This window comes from Alligator mississippiensis, chromosome 9, assembly GCF_030867095.1.
Source record: "Alligator mississippiensis isolate rAllMis1 chromosome 9, rAllMis1, whole genome shotgun sequence".
Lineage (NCBI taxonomy): Eukaryota > Metazoa > Chordata > Crocodylia > Alligatoridae > Alligator > Alligator mississippiensis.
This window is the reverse complement of record NC_081832.1, coordinates 67244814-67263329: the sequence shown is the minus strand read 5'-3', so window position 1 is coordinate 67263329 and position 18516 is coordinate 67244814. Positions and strand designations below refer to the sequence as shown.

Sequence of the window (18516 nt, the reverse complement as noted above, 5' to 3'; positions counted from 1 at the left end):
GTCCTGGCTTCCTGAGCGTGTTCTTTGAACTGCAGAACATAAAGAGTCTGGAGTGGAACCATATTCTGCTCTGACTCCAGTCTGTTCAGTTCCTGTGAATCTAATAAAGTGAACTTGGGTTCACAAAAGCTTGTGCTCTCTCCACGCATCTTATTTAGTTAGTCTGTAAAGGTGCAGATCTACTTTGCCTTCAGTCCCTATGAAGCTGGTGGTACTGTGTTAGGGTATCCTGTCAGGGCCCAGTTTGGGCTCAGGATCATTTCCTCATGCAACTTCCCTCCCTTTACTATCTCTAGCATGGCTGCAGTCAGAACCACAACATGCAGATGCAGTGCTAATCTAGATGAGCAGTTAACAGGTAGAAAACTACTGTGGCAAGTTACAGTACAGGTAGCTACTCTAGTCTATGCTGACTCCTTGTCCAGACAGTCATTTATTTCCTAGAACAGACAGAAGAACAAGTGTGGTATCTTCTCCTGAGCCTGAACAATGCTTTAGCATTTCACCTCCTGATGCACGCTCAAGACGAGGCTTGGTTTGGCCACCACTAATGCACTGTGCAGGTATGAGCTTGGTCTCATTCATATTAAGGCTGAATTCTTCAGCTAACATTGAATTACAAAAATTGACTCAAGGGAAGATAAACCTGAAACATTTGGTCTGGGACTGGAAGGGTCCTGGGAAAGAGGAAGTGTAGCCTCTCAGTACTGCAAACACCTTCTCACTTATTAAGTGATCAGTAAATGGGTTTGATTATTGCTAGTAGCAAACTTTTCTAGGCTTTGTTTCATCACTTCATGTAGCATGTGAAATTATCTACAGTAAATCATTTGTGCAACTCTTTCTTCAAGATGTTTCCTCCATCCTCATTTCCTTGTTGACATGCAAGCATTTTGAGATTCTGACTCAAGCAAAACATAAATGTGAACCATCACATAAGCATGTATATACAGAGTAAAATCTTGCACTCCCCTCCCTGACCTCATCAGATCTCTCATTTATGAAACATACCCCAATGGAAAAGGTTATATGCTACAGTTAAAGCATGTTGCAAACAATCAGATCCAAGTGCAAAGAAGTTCCTGCAGACCAGCGTTCTTCAGAGTAGGTTTATCACTACAGCACTTGATGTGCAGTGATCTACTAGAACATTTAATTTATACAGCTACACAAATAAGGAAATTCCTGCGGCCAGGAAAAGAGCAATCAAAAAGAAAAAGGAGTTTTAGATTCATAACTCTTTTCCCTTAAATCAATTTCCGACAGGGCCAGGAATGTGCTAACGTTTCACACAAAGACACTTGGCTACAGTAGAACTGGCTTCAGAATTGTCACTGCGTCAAGTCCATCAAATATCCTATCTCCATCAGGTACCAACACCAAAATCTTCAGGAAAGAGTTGTAAAAAACTAGACAATTAACCCTCCAACTAGACAACGCAGCAATGTGCCGGGGAGAAAGTCTCTTCCCAAATTCCAGTCAGTTACTAGCTCATAGTTTTGCAGCATGACAGTCAAAACACTAGATATATTTTACCTTAAATTAAGGTAACCAACAACATTGTATCAATGTCACACTTTTTTTTTTTTTTTTTAATATGCTACAGTAAATTCTACTGTCTTAATAGCCAGAGACAGTGTGTCCCATCAGTGTGTTATGCTTTCCGTATAAAGGATTTCCCTATCACCACCACCACATACATTTTAGTGAGTTACTAGTGCATTTCTTTTAAAACTGGCTTTACAGCTTTTAGTCCACTTAGCTCATGCAGTGCTAGCAATGCACTGGAGGGCTACCCTGTCCTAGCACTATGTTACCTCATATAGGAGTTTTCAGCATCTTCCCCACGGGCATCTTCTCCTGGGCATGTGCTTATGCTCGCGTTCCTCCTCTTCCAAGATGTAGCCACAGCATCAAACAAGTTATACAGATACTCTGAAATGCTTGTAGGAGAGTTTAATTTTAGTTTGTTAACATGACAAAGCCTCTATTGCTATTTAAAGCCTCACCTAAGGTGCTCTATTAGTCGGCCTCAAGGAACAAACAAAAACCCTCAAAACCCATAATCATCCGGGTGTGTTTGAACTAAATTATTTTGACAGGGACATTCTGATGATCCTCTCCTAGGACAGGTCACCTTCGGCAGGCTGCCAAGTGCTGAGCTCCTGACTGCTAGGAGAAGATCATCAGAACTGATCCTGTTCTCAGCACAGACCTACTCCCACTGCGGTACAAGGTGTCTTACCATTGGCTTTTATGGCAGCAGCAGCAGCTAGCACGCAATCCATTGCGCTCAACTGAAGTTTTGTTTCAGACGCCACGATTTGGCTCATGGTGCAGGCCCCAAAAAGGTACATATCTAATTGTTGAGCAGACCTCTGGCTCCACGTGGTTCTGGGTCTCGCTCCGATGCTCGTGGAATAAAAACCTCCCTCCAGACTCCTGTCAGGGACAGCCCTAAGCATGAGGAAGACCCTCAGCGAACAAATGCTGGCTCCCATACCACACAGCCCCTTCTTCAGGGCACGTGCTGGGGCAGAGAAAGTGGCAAAATCAGGATCTCCTGCTGGCTGAAAATGTTCAGCGGTTTAGAGCAACTCCTAGGCTTCTTTAACATGTACTGGAGGTCAGGAGAAGTGAGGAAAAAATACATACTGTGAAGCGGTAACCAGCCCCCTGCCAGCACCCAACCATGTTTTTATATTTACTTATTTTGAAAGAGACAAACAGAGGGGACTTGCATTTAGGACAAATTTATGGTTAGTTATGACTGGACAGAGTGCTCTACTGTTTCACTGGATATATTTAGATTTATTGCAAAATACACTTTTAAAGTTTAGGTTCATTTAATAATTCTGCTTTTTACTAAACCTACCTTGGTGCAATCAGGGATAATTCTTGTAACTGGTTTATGAGTTCACTTTAAACAAAAACAGAAAATAGGGTTTTTCTGTATTTCTACATATGCCCAGTTTGATGCACAGAAAATGTGCGGGTTGTTTTTTTTTTACAACAGGTATATGCCTACAGGGTAGATACTGTGGTATAATGTATGTACCCTACAATCATGAACTCTACTTGTTTCCAAATCTTTATTTTCAGAATCTAATACCTACAACCGTATCCCCTCCCTTAACATATGTCATTTAGTTGTCCTTTAAAATGGTCCCCTTGTCTCTCAATACAAACATTTGCAGATAGAAAAGGATCCTGGAATTGCAATCCCGTATTACCCATAATTAAGGAATCAAGTGCAAGCACAGAAGTTAGGGAGAGGGAGCTTTGGGAAAGGGATTTTAAACATGAGGCACGTGTGTTATTGTGGTAAAACTGAGTAAATGAAAGGGTTTTTTGGTCTATAAAAACTTTCACCATAAATCTACATTGAAAAAATTATACAGAGGAGTTATTGCTAAGAAATATTAGAATCCAGCTGATATGTTAAGGACATTAAAAAGTCTCTAGTTGCATTCCAAAACCAAATTAAGAGAGGAACAAATCAAAACCCATTGTAATAACAGCTTAAACAGCAAGCTGAAAATTGGTTTCATGCTGACACACCAAGATTGTTCCTCTGCTACTTGGAAACTTTGTTCACAGTGTAAGTGCTTACAATGCCTGCTTTGTAAGGATTCTTAACCCCAAAAGTTAGTATTTTGGTTTTAGTGCATGCCATGCATTTAGCCTCAATTAGTGTTTTATCCTTTGGTGAATATCTTAGATTTCATTTATCAAGAAACCTGGTCAAGGAAACTTCTCCAAATCAAAAAGTATAGTACGTCTTAGTTCTTGCTATATAATCTCTTCTGTGCAATATATTGCAAGCTTAAAAGGTGAAAGCACCAATTAATTTCTTCTGCATGAGATGTTTTGGCCTTAATAAATCTTCTAATTAACATGTCTTCCTGATGTTATGGAGCACGCACTGGGAAGACTAAAAAAGCTACAGAAAGAACAAAAGAGAATCAATATTTAAGTTTCAGATAAATCGCATCAAATGTAGACAGCATAAAAGGTCAAAGCAGCACAAATCCTAATGTATGTAGTGTGGTGACATGCAGGGCTAGGAACAAGAGGCATGTTGGATTTTGAACAGCGAGTGCTTTGAGGAAGGATTTTATCATTATCCAGATCTAGGTTGGAACTGGGGGTTTAGAATTGCAACTGGTAACGCTGGAGAAACATGATCACCACTGCACTGGAAATTTCCTATGCTATCAAAACACTTCACTGGGAGCAGAGGATGATGGCATCTCCCTCCCTTATACTCAAGTTTAACATAACAGCAGGTCTCTAGTGACTGGTTAATTCAATGGAAACAGAACTTCCAATGATTAGGTGCCAAGATTTGCAAACCTGTCCGTCTACCAGGGATTCAAAAACTTTATATACTTAGTTGCTACGCAGCTCATCCTGTTAAGCAGCAATTGGCTGGGAGGTGAATGATCTGGGTTTTGCGGTTGATCCAGGGCAACAAATGTGTGGCCTGACCTTGGAACCAGCTGTTTGATCTCCAACTCTCAAGTTCCCCTTCTGTAAAATTCCCCAACCATAAAATTATTCCTCCTTCGCAGCAGGGTCATTAAACGTATTAAGCCTAAGTGTTTGTACAAGCCTGTGCCATCTTTATTTGGAAGGTGCTAAGATGTGCAATAAAATTATACTACAGTAATTTCTGTGTTTAGAGAAACACTGTACCAAATTTATCAAGTATTCAATCTTAATTATACCAGATACTAAAGCAACAAGCATTCTTCTCAAGGATTTCTCAATACATCTCACTTATCTGTACAGATCCTCCCACTGTCCTACTAGAATGCATAGTTTTTAAAATGTTTGGAGAGAAAAAGCTGCAAAATGGTTCCTACAGACCACTTGGTATCAAATCCAGGCTCAAGTTTCAAACAGTTGAAAGAGGCTCAAATGATTCAACACAGATCAAGCCCTTTCTTCACTGAACGTTTCACAGGTTACTCCACCGTGTACAAATAATTCCACTGAGTCCTTTGGTTTAGCATATCATCCACTGGAACTGTGGCTCCACGGGTCAAGACTGCTTCCAAGGAACCGGAGTTGTCATTTTGTCACTTCCATTTTGAGTAAACCGCCTATCGACCACAGTGTTTAAAGCAACGGCAGCATGGTCTCAATCAGAATCAACTACCAACCAGTGACAGCCAGTTTCCAATGTAACCTTCATCCTCCTTACACAGAGATGGGATTCCAGGGGACTGGGCCATGGGAAGTCTCTTTATCTGGTTCTAATGCCTCCAACTGGATCAAAATTAACTCTGTGCTCCCAGGCAGTTTCTAAGGTAGTACTGTCATGGCTATCAAAGGCTGAAGGTGGTTAGAGATACACTTTATAGACTAACTAATTCAGAGATGCACAAGCTTTTGTGAGCTCACAGTCACTTTTATCAGATGCCGTCACGGCTAACTGCTACCTCTATTAAAGGCTGCCCAGCAGTCCCCTGTACACCCCACACACCTCGTCTTTCACTCAGATTCATTCAAATCTCCAGTGTATCAAATATTCATTTTTTAAATTCTGAGCTCCTGACCAGATTTTGTCAAAAGTGCTTTCTATGCCTTAGGTCAAATACCACCAGATGCTCATATTAAGATGCTGTTATTTATTAACCAGACTCCAAGTTGTGACAGACAACAAACAGGACAAGATGCTAGTTAAGCTACACTCAGTTTAAGAGTTAGCATAGCCCCATGGAGTATAGACTGAATACCAGACTTCAGTTAGATTTTTAATTAGCAAGGCTCTCAGGAAAAAAAAAAATACTGTGCATTTGTTTTCCATAACAGTTGAAGGAACTAAGGATATGCTGTGCCCCTGTGTAAGTGCACAGAACTCCTATTAACATCCAGAGGCAGTGTCAGTAGGAGACGACATCCCCAGTATCTTCTTGGGGCACCTTATTAACAGCTTGGGCTCTTTGATAAATCAGAGAAACAGACTGTAGATCTATGCTCATTCACAAAATCTTACAGTCCGAAACGGTTTATAAAAAGTAGTACTTGCTGAGAAAGCAGCATAAATATTGACCCTTAAGATGCTTTTCTGTGAACTGCATAAGAGACTTCATTATTTTTATGCTAAAAAGATCCCAAATAAAAGTCAACAGAAAACAAATACTCTAGAGCTGAATGAGCTTGCAATTATTACATCATTATTTCATTAGAGATCTATTAATTAGATAATGTAAGTTTGAGAAATCATAGTCAAATAAACGACACCACAAAAACTCAAAATAAATGTGAGATTTAATAAAAGAAGTAAGTACAAAGTGAAAGTAAAGAAAGTCAAAAAAACAGTATGACTGACAGTGAACGAATGCAATATTTTCTGAGTAGCATATGACAAAGAGCAGTTCCACAAATTTCTCCATATTTTCTGAATTAAAAAAAATTAATACCCACTTCTGTGTGAAAACTGCTCCAAGCACAGACAGTCTACAAAATTAAGAGCCATCCAAAGTACATTTAAACTTCAAAAGCAGACAAAATACATGGTAGTAAATGTTTAAATGATAGAAAATGAATATTTTTCATTACCGCCAACCTGTTATATAGATGAATGTAAAAAACATTAAACCAAAACCAACCAACAACAACAACAACAACAACAAACAGGAAAAAAAAAAACTTAATGGGATTGCTCTATTTGGGTATAATGCAACCACCCCTTATTTTCTTCTAGCCTACAAACACAAGAGGTAAATCTTCCAATGAGAGTTAGATTAGCGTCACATTATGTTGATAACTTGTTACATAAAGAGTAAGTATGGAACTAATGCACCAAACATAAGTATGGAACTTATGAAACTATGCACCAAACAATACATTTGGTCTTGGTCAAAAATATGAGAAATCAAGTACTATAAAAAAAATAATTAAAAAAGCATATAATGACTTCCATTGCAGATAATATTATGTTGATTAATCCAAGAGTATTAATGACCAACTGAAGTTGAGGTCAATATTTAAATAAAAAGGACAATGATGTTCACCACAACATGAAGTCAATGCACATATAATAATAATAATTAATAATAATTAATATATTGTTACATACATTCTGAATGTCTTCAACATAAATACGGAAATCTCTCTAATATGGCCATGGACTTTTTTCGATCCAACTAACATCCTCCAGGAAGTATAGTTACTACTCTACAAAAGGTTATTTTCTATTTCTGATGAGCCAATCATCAGAAAACGATTGCATAGATGACCTGAATTTTGGCAGCATGAGATCAGGAGAAAACTTGCCGACTGACAAGCTTGATGCAATCACTTGCATACGAGCAAATCACCTAATTCCAGCCCTCATGAATGCTGCCCTTTAAGAAGACAGAAAATAAATAACAATGTGGCTTTACTTGCACAGGGTCAGCAACATGTGGCCCACAGACTGGAACCGGCCTGTGCAGCTGAAGGGTTTTTTTCCTGCTCCTGCGCTGCTGCTGCTTCTCCCAGCCCCCAAGCTGCTCCCTGGCTTCAGGCAGGCCCAGCTTCCAGCAGGTGGGAGGACTGCTTTGGGGCATGGGAGCTGCAAACCACCTCTTTGCTGCCTCTGCTTCTCCACCCCCAGCCTCCCAGCTGTACTGTGGACACAGCTGGAAGCTGCAGGGCCTTAACACAGCTCCCTGCGGGCTCAGAGCTGCGCCTTTGCTGCACCTGGTGGGTTGGGGGAAGGAGGAAAAACAGAGGTCCTCTTCCAGCACCCGCACTGGGGATTCGCAGCTTCCAGCCATGCCCGCGCTGCAGCTGGGAGACAAGGTATTCCATTGCTGACATGCTGCCAAAGCCACCTGGCCCACATTGGACCAGAGCTGGTTTGTTTCAGCCCATGGCTTATTAAAGGTCACTGACCACTGGCTTAGGCAATTAGTCTGTCATTTTTTTATGGAGCTTTCACTTGAATAAGATAAGCACGATTGGATTTTGTTTTGCAACATGATTGTTTTCAGCTAATTATGTACAAGGATTGTCTTCCTGTATGTGACAATATCCTGTATTCTTCGACCATATCTTCTCTCAACGTTTGACAGTCACTCTTTACAATACATTTAGCTTCAAGAGGCACAGCCTTAAAAAATTCAAATGGTGAGATAAACAGCAAACTCCTGAAGAAGCATTACTAGTCACCATCACCTTTCTTTTTCAAAACGGTCTGTTTTTAAATGTACCTGTTTAACTTTCATGAGGTTCTTACAAATATCAAGTAATACTGTGACATGATTTTCAGTATATTCATTAAAAAGGCCAATATCTGTATAAAAATGCTTCAACACTTGAGCAGGTATTTAAAAAAGCTGCTTTAATAGGATATGTAAGCTGAAGAATCTTAACTTATTAATTTTAGCTAAATGCTCCCTCTGAACTGACCTGCTAAGGGCTCAGGAGCTGCCAGTGCATTTGCTGAAAGACTTCTAAGATCAATCAGAAGAAACCTTTAAAATGAGTGACTAAATAAAACTGGTGTGTTCACTTAGCCAGCTAGGGTTTGCTAAAAAAGCTTTTTTTAATTCTAAAAAAGCACTACAGTGAAGCTAGCATACAATACTAATTTTCTTGCAGCCCAGCACTTGATACTTTTTGATTCTAACTGCTTTTAACTAAGAAAATGGTATCTGAATTCTAGCTAGCACACCCTTCAGTCCTTACCTTGTTTACATACATCATACAAAGACTGGATCCCATAGCTGCTGCTTGAAAAATGTTGATTCTACAGATTCCTATGAGCTCAACTGCCTCAAAAATAAAAATATGGCTTCCAAATATCAGAGAAGCATTGGAGGAAAATGTTTCTGAGAGGAACTGAAGAGGCTGATAGGAATGTAGGTATGTAGTTTCTTTCAGGGTCAGATGGCTTCTCTTCACTGCATCTGCTTATAGTTACACTTTTGAAATTGCAAACTATTGAAGAATTCAAGAGGACCAATCAAGCATCTTTTTCCTTAACAGCAACATGGACTAGTATATTACAAGTGAAGTTACACAAATCCCATAGCTTCACATCTTCCTATTTTAAATGTTCCAACCAAAATGTTAGTATGCATGTATAAATTCAAATGGAATGGAATGGAAATTCAAAACTCTTTTAAAAGTCTACACTTATTCAAATTAAGACTTTAGATAGAGAAATAAAAATGTTGAGTGGTTTTCACATCAGGGAAATGTGGGGGGGAGGAGGGGAACCCAAATCACATTCCAAGGAGCCCCTTTAACCATTAAAAACAACATAATCTGGAAAGTAAATATTCAATCAACTGGTAAAGTGAGCTCAGATGAACAATTACAGTGATGTTATAGGTGGATGCTCAGCCGTCAAATAAAAATAAGTGTCCTCAGTTTCAGGATGAAGTGACTTTGTCTAAGGGAATTTACAAAGGGTAGAGTTGACATCCTTAAAAGCTATTTATAAGTCCTGTACAGAAAACAATGAATTGTTACACTGCAACCACTGAAGATGCCCATTTTCTCCTTAACTTTGGTCCACTCACACAATGTTATGACAGAAGGATCACAAGGTGGGAAACTCAAGCAACTTAAACACATGTAAGTACCAAGTCCACTCTTGGCCTGAAAGTCTGTGTGTGATTAACTGAAAGAAACAAAAACATAAAAAATGGCATGGATTAAAGTTATGGAAAACAAAACAAAGCAAAATACTAGTGAAAATACACCATGAAATAAAAGAGAGTGCGGCCCTGACACCAAGATTCACAGACTGAATATACCCACCCCAACAAAGGTGGTGTAAGAGTTCAATCTGGGTAGTAACCTCACTCACAAAAGATGACTTCCTTGTTAAAACACAGAACCTTGTTCTTGAAGAATTAACATCTCCATTTCCTTACTTTATTAAGGAGGCAGAAAACCCTTTATTTTGAAATATGACAGGATAAAATGTTAAATACAGGTCACCATCTTCAAACAGAAACAGGTGGACACTGCCTCTGCTGCTTTTCCTTCCCCATCAGCCTGGGAGTCTCTAGATCCCCAAAGGTTGATACTTATACACTACCAAACAGTAAAGTGAACCTCTCTAGTCAGGCACCACTGCAGCAACTCCTGGAATGGGGAGCTGAAGCATCCCTAAGACTAACACAGCTGTTGTTTTGGCATTCTCACAGCTTAATTCCCCAGTATCCTGCACCTTGTGCAGTCATTTACACCAGGGCAAAGTCAATATGAAACACTGCCCTTCTGATCTGGCAGCACCAGACACTCACATTGCACTGGTGGTAATGACTACCCCAGGCGCAAAGCATGAGAACTGGGCCCTCCATCTTCACCAACTAACGGAGCAAAAGTTCAGGCTCTGCAATCAAAATGCAGATCTCTCTAGTCGTAAGACAGAGTACTCCCTATAAATTCAGCTTTGTAAAGTGCCAGCCCAACTGGAGCTTTTCACCCACACATCCTGTCCCCCAAAGGCAATCACTCTAGAGAAAAGATCTTCATGTGTTTTTTAGTGTGTGTGTGTGTGTGTGTGTGTGTGTATATATATATATATATATATATATATATATATATATTAATTCATGTGCTTTACATGTGAAGGCTAAACAGCACATTCAGGAAGAGGAACCAAAGCATGTTATCTCTCTTGTCCAGCAGGCGTCACTCCTTGCACTGGTTAAAGCCATTCAGATTCTAACACTGGCAATTCAGTGTTGGTTGATGAGCAACTAAATGAGAAAACTGGTTCAGATTTTAAAAGCTAACTAAGCACTTGCACCTCTTTAATATCAATGAGACAGGTGTGTCCAAATCCCTTAGTAAATGAGCTTTTCCCAGCTGACAAGTGCTACAACATCCCTCCTATAGACAGAGGTGGGTAGGATGAACTGAGCTATTCTCCTTGAATAATGCCCCTCTGACATGTACTACTGGGATGTTACAAAAAGGTGCAAGTGCCACTTCTTGACACTCAGAACCAGTCCAGACAAAATACTAGGGGCAGGTCATGTCAGACCAACCTGATTGCCTTTTACGATCAGGTCACAGAAGCATTGGATGCAGGTGTCACTGTGGATGTAGTCTTTCTGGACTTCAGCAAGGCCTTTGACACTGTTTCCCACCCCATCCTCATTGAAAAACTGGGCGACTGTGGCATCGATGCCTACACAGTCAGATGGATTGCTAATTGGCTGAGGGGTCGTACTCAGAGGGTGGTGGTGGACGGGTCATATTCGACCTGGGGGGAAGTGGGCAGCGGAGTCCCCCAGGGCTCGGTCCTTGGGCCCGCACTATTCAATTTCTTTATCAGCGATTTGGACGATGGGGTGAAAAGCAACCTGTTCAAATTTGCTGATGATACCAACATTTGGCGTAAGGTGGGCACGCTAGTAGGGAGGGAAAGACTGCAGAAAGACCTGGATAGGTTGCAAGGGTGGGCTAACAAAAACAGGATGCATTTCAATACGGATAAGTGCAGGGTGCTGCACTTGGGCAGTAGTAACTGGCAGCACACTTATAAGATGGGAAACTCCCTTCTTGAGAGCACGGAGGCAGAAAGGGATCTTGGAGTCATTACTGACTCCAAGATGAACATGGGCCGACAATGCGAGGTCGTGGTCGGCAGGGCTAACCGGACCCTATCATGCATCCACAGGTGCATCTCAAGTAGGGCCAAGGAGGTGATCCTTCCCCTCTACGTGACACTGGTCAGGCCACAGCTGGAATACTGTGTCCAGTTCTGGGCACCCCACTTCAAGAGGGATGTGGACAACATTGAGAGGGTCCAGAGGAGGGTCACCCGCTTGATCCGGGGACAGCAGGGCAGACCCTACAACGAGAGGCTACGGGACCTGAACCTGTTCAGCCTCCACAAGAGAAGGCTATGGGGGGACCTTGTGACTGTCTATAAACTTACTAGGGGGGACCAGAAGGGTTTGGGGGAGACCTTGTTTCCCCTAGCGTGCCCCGGGATAACAAGGAATAACGGCCACAAGTTGTTGGAGAGTAGGTTTAGATTGGACATCCGTAGGAACTACTTCACAGTCAGGGCAGCTACGATCTGGAACCAACTTCCAAGGGAAGTGGTGCTGGCTCCTACCCCAGGGGTATTTAAGAAGTGGCTCGATGCCTACCTGGCTGGGGTCACTTGAGCTCAGTTTCCCTCCTGCCCAGGCAGGGGGTCGGACTTGAAGATCTACAAGGTCCCTTCCGACCCGACTTGTATGATTCTAGTAAAGGGACTGTACGACAGAATATTGGCAGAGGAAGGGAAATGAATCTCTGCTTCTGGGGCAAGCAATCCTGCTTGAACAGACCACACATTATGCAGAAAATACAGCACATTGGAACTGGGGCCCAGCTATGGTCTTTCAGTGGTTTCTGTAGCAAGCTAACAAGTTAAATAAGCACCGGGGGGGGGACACAGGGATGACACGACGGACAGACACCATGACGACACCACACTATTCAAACTTCCTGATTTAACCTGGGTTGGTGATGCAAGCTGTTAGCTTGCTGTTTGTTCCATCACTGCTAGTAATAAAGATCAGATAACTGACTTTATTTAACAATCCATTTGATGATGCACAAAGAATCCAGCTCATTCTTCCCCCACTGCACTCTGAAGGACAACATTTCAGCCAGTATAAATAGATTGTACCTTATTTAGAATTAGGTTATTACCAAACTGATGGCTGCCATATTCATATAGCCCCAAATGTCACTGCACCTGGTTTTTAATGACAGTGTCATGGTGCACCTGTTTATGAGTTAATGAAAAGGACATTTCAAATCATGTCTTTGGACAGACTGTTCAAGAACAGTGCACCAGAAATCTCACTCTACAAGCTATGGAGGATAATGCAGAGTTGAGATTCAAACCTGTACGACTTCTGTCTACCCAGAGAACACCCAGCAGCAATGCTTCTACCGAGGAATTCAACAAGCCCATTTGTATACTCAAAAAAATAGTCATCAAATATATGCACATTGGTGCGTTTTTCTAAGTAGGCAATGATAATAAGCATTTATTATAATAATATAATAAATGCTTTGAAACTTATTGAACTGAGTCAGCCCTGAGCCCTCTCCAAACTGAGCTGATGCAGCTTGAGCCTAAGCTGCGACAACCTGTTCTCGTTGTCTTGATGCCACTCATGAGCAGAGACTGCCTACAAGGCTAAATGGCATGATACAAAAGATGAGTAACTATAAATACAAGGTCCTGAAGACTAGTTCTTCAAATCGACTAAAAACGTATGTGATGGATAAACAGCACAACCAGGAAGAGGAACCAAAGCATGTTCTCTCATGTCCAGCAAGCGTCACTCTTTGAGCCATTCAGATTCCAGCACTTTGGCAATTCAGTGTTGGTTGACATGCATCTAAATGAGAACACTGGTTCAGATTTTAAAAGCTAACTAGGAACTTGAATCTCTTTGATATCAAATGGGACAGGTGTGGCCAAGTCCCCTAGTAGATGAGCTTTTCCCAGCTGACATGCAATACAAAATCCCTCCTAGGCCACATCCAGATGAGTGGAGACGTTTGTTTCCCAGGGGAATGCCTGTGCCACAAACACTCTGGTGTGCAGCAGACTACCCTGGGTGGGGTAGGAAAGGCTGAGGCCAGCACCTGTGCTGGCCCCAGCAGCCTTACCTGGGGTCCTGGGGCCTTTCCAGGGCTGCAGCTGCAGCAGGAAGCCTGGCCGGCAGCCAGGGCATGGCTCCAGCCAGCCAGGCTCTGGTTTTGGGTGGCATGCACTCCCACCACGTATGCTGCCCTGCTTTTTTTTGGCCTTGGGTTTTTTGTGCCCAGAATTTCCCAGGTTCAAAAAAATCCAAACCAAAACAAAACCCCAACCCTGCGCTGTAAGGTAGCAGCATGCGAAATGCCTGAATGTGCAGTGAGTGGTGGCAGACACAGGTCTGCGGTGCCATATATCACACGTCTGTGCTCATTTGGACACAGCCCTATACACAGAGCTGGGTAGGATGAACTGAGCTATTCTCCTTGGATATTCTCCTTCAGCTGCAAGAGTCTCAACATTTTAGCAGAATTTTCCAGTCACCAGATGTACTGAACATTATGCAACTACAATTTACAGTGCAGCAGCAGGGAAAGCTACTTAACCACTTTCTGCATTAAATATACCTAGGTGATCTTAAAGCTCCTTCTCATCATAAGGCAAGGGCCATATTTTGATCTTTCTTACACTGGTTTTGATTTACACCCATGTAAACTGATAACAGAATGGGGTCTCTTTCTTTCATTGGGCTATAAAGCCAAAGACTCTGCATTAATGCAGAATCATCACTGACATACACAAACTTGAAATAAGAGTTGGGGTAAAGTTTTCAGAGAGCAAACAAGTATTCTGGCTTTAATCTGTGTACTTGTGAAATCGGCAGATGCTGTATAGTATTTTGCAAGCAGCTATTAGACTCTTGTGCTGATTGGATGGGTCTGCAACCTGGCAGCCAGAACCAGAACTGCTTTGTTACCACACCAGTAAATATTAGATCCAAAGCAAAAATACACATTAAATGGTTGAAGCCATCATCTTCCATCAAAGGAAACAAACTTCTGGCACAGGGGCAGAGAAAGAGCTGCCTTAATACTTGATCTCTCCTCAAGGGGATTATAAAATGCTTTGAAGTATTGTATCATGCAAGTAATTTCAGACCTGAAAGCCATATTGTTAAGACTAAACCTGCAATATTTCCAAAACTCGTATTTTTCTTTCTACCATTAAAATGATCAGGCTTAAATAGCTGGATCAAACACTTTTCTGGATGTTAAAGAACATAGACTATTTAAGTTCCTTTGTTAAGCAGAAAGCTATGTGAGAAATATTAGAACAGAGAAGTACTGGAGTTCATAAGATGATTTTTTACCCTCCATTTTGTCCCCAACCCTGTACTCCATGCAGACTGATTTCAATGGAATTAGGATAAGGCCATTTGCTTTCCCATTTTCCCTCTCATTCACATGGGGCTATATTGTGAAAACCACCGTTCCCATCCTCACACCTCAGCAGGGTCTCACTGACCTCAGCAGTACCAGTGAAGGTGTTAAGCACAAACATGAAAAGTCAGTTTGGCCCATCAAGCAAAATAAAAAAGCTCCTGTTGAGGGGTCAGCAGTTCTGAAGAAGCAGGATCAAACCCAAGGGGCCAAGCTGAATTTATATTTTCCCTTCCTTCTGAGATGCTGTTTCTTCTTTTTACAGCTCTACTTTAAACAGGGACCCCGACCCTGCAGCACAGAACAAAGACGACTATTCTGTTTGAGGTTCTGCTGGCAGAATGTCATGTCACTACAGGACCCTCTGCGTCACCGCCCGAGGCAGGACAGCCAACGGGTCTCCCCTGGGGGTTCGTCGAAACGCTCCAGCAGTTCCTTGAGATGGTATAAAGGAGATGGGCACAAACATGACCTGAATCTCTCATTCTCCACAAGCCTGAAAAGGGAGAAGTCTATTTCCTCTCCAGTGTTCAGAGCTTTTTGCCAGGCAATGCCCAGCTACAGCCAGAGCCCTTCTCCATCCTCTAAATATCAGCAGAAAAATTTGAAGGCTGCTGGCATAAGGCTCAGAAAGCCTCCCTTGATTACTAGGCTTTGCAATGTGCTCCTACAGCTTGATCTGTTGGTTTTTTTCAAGTTGCTGAAAACAACATTTTAAAATGGCTGAAACACACACTGCTTCTCAGCAGAGAGGGGCGGATCCAAGTTAGGACACTTACTTTTTCTTATCTTTATCCTTCTTCAGTGGCTGCTGTGAAGTAGCAAAGGACTGGGACTGAAGTGTTTCAACTGCTACTTTCCGCCTGTTGAAGGCATTCATCTCCTCCTCCAGCTCCCTCCTCTTCTCCTCCACCTTCCTCTTCTCCTCCTGGTGTATCCTCTTTAGATGCTCAAATTTCTCATGCAGCTAGTAGGAGATAGACACCATGAGCACGGCCTATGCTTGGCTTCAGCTCTTGGGCCTGCCCGTCACAGAAATCTGTGCTCACAGACCCTTAGATGTTGTGCAAAGCCCCAGAGAGGGCAAAGGGATCAAAAGTTTGAAACTAACTCTTCAGTGGGGCAGGGGTCTAAAATTACCTGCTCTTTGCTCAGAGAGGCAAGATGAGATGTCATACTTGGGCTAGTCTGTCTCATGGGTGGCTTGTTACGATGTACAAAGCCAGGAGGGGCACTGGATTAGAACTCAAGAGATGCTGGTTCTGTTCCCACCTCTGCCCCAGGCTACCTCTGATCTTCAGTCACCAAGTACCCGATTTTCAGCAGTTACCAGCATCCCTTGGACTCAACAGAAGCTGAGTGAGATTGGTGGCGGGAGGGGCTCAGCTTCCCTGAAAGAGTCCTTAATTTAAGAGTGCTTTAATTTTTCTGGGCTTCAGTGGGCTAGGAATCACATCCTCTGTGATGTCCAGCATGACTTAGATAATGTGCTGAAAGGGGAGGAAGGTATAGAGTTACCTAAGCTCCTTTGAAGATGTTATAATCTGTTCCCCCTCCCCCAATTTGTACTGTGGTGTTCTGTGGGGATCATTTCATTAAGGTTGGGAGGCCCAGATCTCTAGTAATGGGGCCAATATCTGCCGCCAAGGAAGATCCACATGAGACCATCTAAGACCAATGATCAGGCACTGGAAGACACCCGTGGGGGCTGCTGTTACATCCTGGTGATCACTGTGCTCCGTGCATATATTACTCAAGTGTTCACACATTGCCCCTAACTGGATCCTAGGGTTGAATGTGTGGCATGGGAATCACCCTGCAGGTTTCTGATCCACTCACCTCTCTTTCTTTGTCTTTCAGCTGTGCTTCCGTCTCCTTGACTTTGTTCACAAACATTTGCCTCATTTCTTCCTCTTTCCTCTGCAGCTCACCAAGGAACTCTTTTCTTTTGGTCTCATATGTTTCTTGGAGGCTGAATTAAAAGCAAACAAGACCCAGATCATTTTAATACTGCTGTGTTACTGGCAAGTTTATGCCTATGTGCTGTTCTTTGCCCACAAAATTCTGACAGACATCACTGGGAACCAAGACTAGACTCCCACTGAACACTGGAGGTGGAGACCAAGGCCGCTCACCTGAAGGGCTGGCTTTCAGGATCTGTGTCCTTAAACCCCATCTCCTCCAGCTTGCACCGCCGGTAGAGCTCATAGTGGCGAGTATGAGTCTGCTCCCGAAGATCTTCCATGTTGACTCGAATGAGCATTTCACGCAGTTTCACAAAGTCACAATGGCTTTCATTCTCAACTGGTTACAAAAAAAAAAGGAGGGAACTCAGACCACCTTGGGGAGGAGGTGGAAGGGGGGCTGCATACATAGGGGCCTTACAGACTAGCCCCATCCATTTCTCTTCTCAAGGAGTTTGGACCTCAAACAGAATTAACAGAGCCTTCCCAGAGGAGAGCATGGAGTCAAGGGTAGGGGAGCAGGGGGGGGCTTCCCTCTTCTGGAAGGATCAGCCTAGGCAGGACTCTGCTCTGTACAAGTGAGCAAGGCCATACAGCTATGACTTTACATCTGAGAGCTGTGCAGTATGCGCAGAGGGCCTGAAAGGAAAAATCTAGTCATTGTATGGTAGGTGCAGAGCACAAGCTGCCTCTACAATGGACAGGAGGTGAAGGGGATGTATACTGCTAAGAAGCGAGGGGTCAGGCTAACTATAAAGGCAGGCAAGATCATTCCTGCCAGCACAGCTGTGCCCCATTCGAAAAGGAAATACAAGTGCACTTCAACCCAGAAAAAAGCACAAGTCGCTCATGGTCCAAGAGAGGGCACAGATAACACGCTGCACTGCTGATGGCCTTACCTTGCACCACGCCCCAGGGGTACTGTCGAGCTCTCACCAATTTATTTCCGACTTTCACCTCCTCTGTGCTGCCGACAACAGCAAAGGGCAGATGAGCCTGAAACAACCAGCCCAAGTGATTCAGTGCAAGACCTCATCTCTCTCACAGGCAGCTTGACACATTTGCCACAAGCTTCCTCTAGCCCAGGCACAACGTTCACTTTGAAATCCTCTCTCCCAAGCACAGATTCTTCATTTCTTGGCATAACAACAGTCTCCACTAGGGAACGGCGTTAACTGGGAGTTCCTGAACTGCAGTACGTAGCTGTAGCAGGGCAGAGCTGGTCAGCATAATGGTAGTGACTTTGGCACTGAGCCAGTAAGGGAGATCTCTCAGCAATGCCATGGGCAGCCGCTGCTGAGCAAACTAGCACCATCACCAGCAAATAAGACATTACTGGCTTCTACATCTAGCAAGCAGAGGCAAGTCCTGGCCAGATCATTCTTAATACCATATTACTCGTATGAGCTAGGTCACTTCCAAAGGCCGAGTAAAGAGTGGCCCCTGGCCTGAGGAGACTGCACGGACATTTGTAAGCTGGAACTTGCACAGCAGCTTGCACACAGGCATTTGGCAAGACATTGACAAGAATGATACATACTAGTTGCTTTACATGGGATGCAGTGTCCAAATTTGCAGGTACGGAGGGGCACGGCCCTCA

The 18516-nt window shown here is 42.9% G+C and overlaps 1 protein-coding gene across 5 annotated transcripts in view; it reads right to left on the bottom strand.

Annotated features, from left to right (window-relative positions):
• Positions 1-968: 968 nt before the first annotated feature.
• The window catches only part of SEPTIN8 (septin 8), a 63860-nt gene continuing 46312 nt past the window's right edge, over positions 969-18516 (bottom strand). For 3 of the 5 annotated variants that reach the window (XM_019478383.2, XM_059733543.1, XM_059733542.1), the window contains exons 6-10: positions 17816-17912; positions 17088-17256; positions 16792-16924; positions 15732-15919; positions 970-3943 (exon numbers count right to left, since the gene is read on the bottom strand). In XM_019478383.2, coding sequence (XP_019333928.1) covers positions 3889-3943; positions 15732-15919; positions 16792-16924; positions 17088-17256; positions 17816-17912 — 642 coding nt within the window. In that variant the 3' untranslated portion in view covers positions 970-3888. Of the gene's footprint in view, positions 3944-6261; positions 9626-15731; positions 15920-16791; positions 16925-17087; positions 17257-17815; positions 17913-18516 lie in introns of those variants that run through there. The other 2 variants (XM_059733541.1, XM_014597568.3) reach the window with 2 other exon arrangements.